The sequence below is a fragment of the Chrysochloris asiatica genome, unplaced genomic scaffold, assembly GCF_000296735.1.
Source record: "Chrysochloris asiatica unplaced genomic scaffold, ChrAsi1.0 scaffold00008, whole genome shotgun sequence".
Taxonomy (NCBI): Eukaryota; Metazoa; Chordata; class Mammalia; order Afrosoricida; family Chrysochloridae; genus Chrysochloris; species Chrysochloris asiatica.
The window spans coordinates 34734619-34742137 of NW_006408526.1; the positions used below are offsets into that span (position 1 = coordinate 34734619).

Genomic DNA, 7519 nt, shown 5'->3' on the forward strand with positions numbered 1-7519 from the left:
CACGGCACATAACCACCACCACCAAACTGTGAGAATACACATTTGTTTGTTAAATCCGTCCACTGTTGTTGTTTCTGTTATGGTAGCTCTAAATAACTAAGATAGAATTTGGTATTTGGATTGGAGCACCAGCCCCATAGATACCTAGAATACGAAAGTGGTTTTGGAATTGGATAATGGGTACTAATAAGGTGCCTAATAGTAAAAACCTAGATTGTCTTGAAGAGATTATTGATAGACTTGTGAACATCAAAGACAGTTCTGGTGAGGGAATACATTGAGTGGTGCCGTCGAGTCAGTTCTGACCCATAGCGACCCTGTATAGGGCTTCCAAGGAGCTGCTGGTGAACTTGAACTGCCAACCTTACAGTTCAAAGGCTTTGCAGTCTGGCATATTAACCCACAACACCACACCAGGACTCCATAGGGTGCCCCAAACAGAATGTTGTTAGAAATATAGATGGTAAATGTGCTTCTGGTGAGGATGTAAAAGGAAATGATGAACTTACTATTGGACAATGGAGGGGAAAATGCACTTCATTGAGTCCATTAGAACTCATAGCAAGTCTATGAGATTGAGTACCAGTGCTCCATGGTTTTTCTGAAACTAAAGCTTTATGGGAACAGACAGCCTCATCTTTCTCCCTGAAGCACAGTTGGTGGTTTGAACTGCTGACCTTGAGGTTAGCAGCCCAACAATTAACCCACCGTGACACTAGGGCTTCTTAATAGAGGAAGGACAATGTTTTTATGTAGTGGCCAAGAACATGTCAGAATTATGTTCAAATGTTTGGAGGAAGGAATAAATTGTACATCTGACTGATGAGATTTCTAAGCAAAATCTTGAAGGGGCTGTGTAGTTTCTCCTTGTCCCTTACAGTAGAATGTGTGAGGAAAGAAATAGACTCAAAGATGAACTGTGCAAAATGAACAGATTTGGAAGATTCTGTTGCTCAAACTAAGGACATGTGTCCAGATTGTTTACCAAGGACATGACTACCCCATTTTTTGTTAAAGAGATTAAGTCTGTGACTGACAGGTCTAACCAACCATAGCAGAATACCATCCCCTTAGAATGAAAGAATATGAGGCAAGCAGGAGAAAAGGAAAGAAAACTGTCTGTCATTTAGAATTCTGCAGGCAGGAAACTGGCTGTTGTCCTCCAAGGTGTGTGTGGGGGGGACGGTGGGGGGAATAGCATCCTTGCAGCAATTGGGATCAGCAGAACTACTGGAAGGAGCAAAAGGGAAGAGGGTTTTCCTAGTTTTGAAGGATGGAGCCACAGTCTCCTAAGTTTGAAGGAGTTCTATCTTCACCAACTTGATTCTGGAATGTGGGGCTGCTCTCAAGATGTGCCAGGGGAATGGGGTCGCCACTCAAAACTGAAGGAATATGGCTGCTTTGCCCAAGGAGCAGAAGAATAGGGCCTGCTGGGAGTCAGGAAGAGTGGGGTCTCAACTCAAATGAACTAGGAGAATTGGACTGCCCCAAGATGAGGAAACAAAGTTGCTATCCTGTGGGCTTGGAAGTTGAAGCTGAAGTCCAAGGTTGAGGGGCCTCCACCTAAAATCCAGAGAACATGGCCAATGCCCAGAGTTTGGAGGGCAGAGCCTTTGCTTAGGTTGTCCCAGAGAACAGAGGATTGTTTTCAAGCTTTGAGAGCTAGTATAGATTGTTCTGCTGGGTTTTCAACTTGCTTGGTGCCTATTATCCCTTCTCTTCCTCTAATTTCTCCCATTTGTAATGGAAATGTATTTCTTGTGCCTATTCCACCTTGATACTTTGGAAACAGATCACTTGTAATTTAGATTTCATAGATTTACAGATAAAGAGGAATTTTGGCCCAGGGTGGACTATGCCAACAGTCTCACCCATATTTGATTTAGATCCTTCAGAAGATGAAAAGTTGGACTTAAAGTGGATTTAAGACTTTTGGGGTGATGTGATAAGGCTTTGCATGTGGGAAGGACGTGAATTTTGGGAGGCAAGAGGGTAGAATGTTATGGATTGAATTGTGCCCCCTACCAAATTTATGAGTTGTAAATCCCGATCTGTATGCCAACCCATTGGGAATGGGTTGTCTTATATTAAAGAGACAGGATCAGTATGAATAATGCATAAATCAATCTCTTTTGAGATATAAAAGAGAATAAACAAGGAGACTAAAGCAGCAGAAAGAGATGGGGGAAAAGAGATGCCAGACCTTGGGATGATTACCCATGAGCAAAAGCTCAAAGAGTCAAGGACCTTCCTGTAGAACCAACAGAAAAAGAAAGACTTCCCCTAACCTGACATTCTGAACTCAGGCTTCTAGCCTCCTAAACTGTGAACAAATAGATTTCTAGCTCTTAAAGCTGTTCACCTGGGGTATTTCTGTTATAGCAGCACTATGTAACTTACATGGGAAGAAGAACACCTCCTCCCAGAAACCATATGTGAGGTTTGCCCTTCAAGACGATCCTAGTCCTTTCTTCTGTATCAGACAGAACGATTCCAAAGTGATGGTGGAGTCTTGTAGTATCACAGTACCTTAGGGACTCCCTTTACCTAAGCAGGGTGCCATCCCCTTCACTGAGCAGGTGTCATTTTCTCATGCTTCTCCATGAGGTTTAGTTCTCATCATCCCTAACCTGCACACTGGAGCATCTGCCTGCACCATCACCTGCTAGATCCCTGGTGAATCCCCTCTTGTGTCCCTTTTGGAGATATTTCTCTCTGACTTCCTTAACTCAAAATTCCCCCATTCATGAAGATTCTGATGTCCCATGCTCCCATGGTCAAAACCTTCTTCCCAAATGGCCACAGTTTAGAGAGACCGATGTTCACATTTACCCCAGACACCTTCCTCCTGGATTGTAGACATCTACTCGAAGCCCTATGTGCATTTCCTTGAATGGAGTTTTTAATGATCCACTGCTGTTTTTATTTAATATAGAGGAGTCTGCATTTGTACAGGCTGTTAAGAGTTGATGGTGTGGGTCCGCAGGCCAGAGTATACCCATGTAATCATATGTGAGAAATGCTTTATGAACAGCAAAATCCCATACAACTATAACTTATGGTGTAGTAGAGTTGTATGTACTAGGTTGTTGTTACGTGTCACTGAATTAGTTCTGACTCATAGTGACCCTGTATAGGGTTTCTGAGGAGTGGCTGGTGAGTTTGAACTACCAGCCTTGAAGTTCAAACCAACATTGAGGTTGAACCCTTATCCTGCAGCACCACACCAGGACTGATTCATTCTGCGAGCACTGGAAGGCATTGTAAACAGATCAACAGGATAGGTAGGCACTGCTGCCTCACAAAAGCAATGCAACAAACAAAACAACAGACAAAAGTTTGGAGCATTGTGAACAGAAACCCAAGGCATCTTAAAATGGCTAGGGAGGTCTATGTTTCCAGTTTTCTGAGGTACAGACGGTGGGGTCAGATTTCTGCTGCTGAACCATGACACTTCTTGTGAGTATTGGGGAGCTTTCCCTGACACGGATAGAGCTCTGTGTTCGGCGATGACACTACTGATTGAACTCAGATGTGCAAACACTCCTGGCAAGCGCAGAACATAAGCTACTCACGTAGACAGTTCTAGAGCTGCTATCTGATTTATGATTGTGGCCCCTTCCAATTAGGATTTCTTGTGTTTATGACACTGCCCCTGAAGTTTGGGTTTCTCTAATTCTGAGAGGCAAAAAAAAAACAAACACTCAGTTAAACTCGACGTTAGACACTGTGGACATGTAACAGCCAAGCCATTATACAAATCCTTACTGTGTGCCAAATACTCTACTATATGCCAAGTGTTGTACTAGGGAATGAAGAGACAAACTCTGAACTTCAAGGTCTTACCGTGTAGTACGGAACTTTCAAAAACATCAATTTGCAAACTAATTTTAGGCCTGACTAGAAAGGAATTGACTGTGAAGTTTAAAAAGTCTACAGATTGCTGGACCCCAACTCCAGAGAAACTGACTCAGCAGGTCTGAGATAGGAACATAGTTTCCCAGGTAGTTCTGATGGCAGCCAGACCTGAGGGGATACTAAGTTTCATTCTCTAAAAAAGGGTTTTAGTTCCAGGATCATATAAATAGGTAAGCATAATTTCCCCTATCCGTGGTTTAGTCAAGAAGTTCTGGTGGCTCAGTGGATTAACTACCTGGTTACTAACTGCAAGGTTGTTGGTCCAAATCTACCAGCTGCCTGATGAGAGCAAGATGAGGTTTTCTGCTCCTAACAATATTACAGTCTTGGAAACCCTATCAAGCAATTTCTACCCTGGTCTCTAGGGTCACTCTGAGTCAGAATGGATTTAATAATAGCACTGGGTTTGGTGTTTGGCGTATGATTTGGTCAAAATAATTGCATTCCATGAAATACATACATTGTTAGGAAAATAGAATTCAAATGTAATAAAACTGCTGGAATTTACAGGAATTTTGGTGTCATTTCTCTTTTTACAGGCTAAATCAAATTTGACCTGAATCCTTTTAAAAGGAACCTCACCATTCACCCCTTTGTATTTATTGCATTAGCCTTGTCCATTTGCAGCTATGTCCCTCTTTTCTACTTTTACTCCAACTATATTGCTCTCCCTTCTCCCACAAAATGTTTCATGCTCAAATGCCCCATAGTTCAAAAGCCTGTCCAAACAGCCCCAGGTTGGAGGGCAAGTGTTCAAGTGAATTTAATCTCCTCAAGGCTGCAACTAAAGTACCTGCAAGACTCAAATTCTGATCGTTTAAATGACTTTCACTGTTTTTTTATAGCATGATCAGGTTTTCCTGCCATTTTATGCTCTTTGTTGTGATGGCTTTCTTACAGGCCTGGGAATGGAGAATATTGGTGGAATCTTTGTGGTTCTTATTTGTGGCTTAATCGTGGCCATTTTTATGGCTATGTTGGAGTTCTTATGGACTCTTCGACACTCAGAAGCAACTGAGGTAAGCTCCCAAAGATGTACTAATAGTATTGACAGTTTGGGCAAAGTTCACTGGCTCTGATGAAAACCCCATGGAGTAGTTACTGAGCAAACAGTGTAATGGAAACAAATTCCAGTCCCAAGGGCAGGGGATCTGAGTCAGTGCTTCCTCACTTACTAATTATGAAGCCAGAAAAGACACTTAACCTCTGTGCACTTCAGAGCCTTCTTTGAAATGGCCCAACATAAATAAATATATGAGAAAATGCTTTATGAATAGCAAAATCCTATCTATAATAATGCCAGGTATAATAAATATAGTGCAGAAAAACAGGTGAAAATACCAGGTTACTACTGGGAAGATGATTTTGAATGTGGGTGTTCTATGGGGTTTTGTTGTTGTTGTTGTTGTTGTTTTTAATACCTCAACTCACTTGAGTGCAAGAATTAAGTTTTCTTATGCATTTTAAATAAGTTTAACTTTCCAGCCTATGGCTTAGACTGGGTCAAAGTAAATTTCAGATAGACTGAGGAATCTGAGGAGAAAGACTTTCGCCTACTCTCCTTCCATCCTCTCCTCAAAGAAGGGGCATGACTCTTTCCTTGTCAACGGCATTATTAGATTTGTAAAGTACATTAGACTCTATCTCAATTCCCAACTCTGGATTTTCCTCACTCCTTCTTCCCTAATTGCCACTGGAGAAAGACTCCTAAATGTACAGACAGTTATGACGTTCAGCCTCATGTAGGACCAGCACTGCTTGTCCTCTTCTGTGCTGAGCCTCCTTTCCGTTTCTCAGAAAGGACTTCCACACCATAACCCACTCCTCAGCCCCTTTGCTCTTTCAGGCCTTACCAAGAAGCCAGGACTGACCACCCCAAGTTATAGGACCGCGCCTAAAAATATATGCAGGGTTGCCGTCACTGCCCTTCCTTTTCTTCAGGTGTCCCACCTCACCCCTCCGTCCCTGCTCTTGATCCCATCTTCTCTCACTACTCAAGGATTATCCTCTTTCTCCCTGGATTTTTTTCTGCCTGCTCTCTCCCTGAAATCAATAATATGTTCAAGTTTCTCTCACATTTAAATATAACAGCAGCATTACAGATTGCATAATGAAATTCAAAGATAATTAAATTTTTCCAGGAACTTTTTGAAGTTCCTTCGTGTTTTGCTTTGGCTCTAGCCCTCTCCTCTTCCAAACCAGTGGGATCCTACCGCCTTCGTCTCCAGTTCCTCTCCACCCATTCAGACCTCAGGCCAGGGCAGTCTGACTTCTCCACACCTTTGTACAGAAAGATCTTTGCTAAGGGTTCTGAACTTCCCAATGGACAAAACCAAAGAGAGCTTGCTAGTGGACCTTGTTGAACCTCAATGTACCCCTTAAAGATGTGAACAATTCCTTCTGGAAACTCCCCTGCCTCATGTGGCACCAAGCTTTCTTCATTCCCTTCCTACTTCCCTCTCCAGCTTGACTGGCTTCCTCTCTTTGTTCCTTTAATGGTGATGGTGCCGTGGAGTCGGTTCCTACTCATAGTGACCCAGTATAGGGTTTCTGAGGCTGTAAATCTTTATGGGAGCAGAAAGCCTCATCTCTCTCCCGTGGAACCGCTGGTAGTTTCGAACTGCTGACCTTGAGGTTAGCAGCCGGACTCGTAACCACTACGCTCCCAGAGCCCCTTGGCTGTTGTTCCCTTCCCTGTGAAATCTTTCCCAATAACCCTGCCTTCTCCCCTAAGCCAGTCAAGTTGATCATTAGCAATCCTCCTTCCCACCACCACTGTAACCTATATACAGAGCACTGTGTTGCAGTTATTTTTCTATCAACCACCCTATTGGGCCATATTCCATTAGGTCATACTCTCTCTGAAGCTACTTCAGGTAGAGGATCTGTGTACATTAGGTTAGTCTCACAAGAGCTCACCCAAGGTCTGGCTGTATCTTGAAAAATTCAGTATGGAGTTGGAGCATTCCCAATAGTTAAAAGGGAGAATAAAAGCTGTTTCAGCTATCTGTCTATGATCAAACAACTATCCCCTCAATAGAAACCAAAGAAAAAGCATGTTACTGGATTTCAGAAGGCTTCTTTTCCCATCACACTCGTCATTTCCAGTACGGAGAATAGAACAGAGCATGCATGATGGGCTTTGGAGTCAGTTAGGTCTACGTTCAAATTCGGGGTCAGCTCTATTAATTAACCAATTGACTTGTGGCAAGATGCATAATGCCTCAAAGCCTCCATTTCTACATATGTGAAACAGATACTACAAGATCTGCAATTCTTAATACGGTTCTTGAAAGGACTCAGTGAATGACATGCTTATTAAAGATCTGGCAAATGAATGGTGCCAGTAACTACAGAAGAAAGAGATAGTAGGAAAGGGGATGCCACTAACACCGGGTTGTGTTTGTTCACCCACAGTTCTGAAATCCCAAAATCTCAGAAAGTCCCAGATTTTCATAAGTTTGATGCAAATGCATTTGGCAGCAAAACTTGATTTGAACTGATATGAGGTTACTATTTATGGTCTTTATTTTTCTTGCTTAGTGGGAATATATACACATTTTGCTACAGAAATATTAGTGTGTTTGAATATTGGGTCTGG

General features: G+C 42.5%; 1 protein-coding gene across 1 annotated transcript in view; it reads left to right on the forward strand.

Moving 5' to 3' along the window:
* GRIK4 (glutamate receptor, ionotropic, kainate 4) overlaps positions 1-7519 on the forward strand; it is a 499211-nt gene that overhangs the window by 490209 nt on the left and 1483 nt on the right. Inside the window, exon 19 of the mRNA XM_006833921.1 lies at positions 4819-4937. Coding sequence (XP_006833984.1) covers positions 4819-4937 — 119 coding nt within the window. The remainder of the gene's footprint in view (positions 1-4818; positions 4938-7519) is intronic.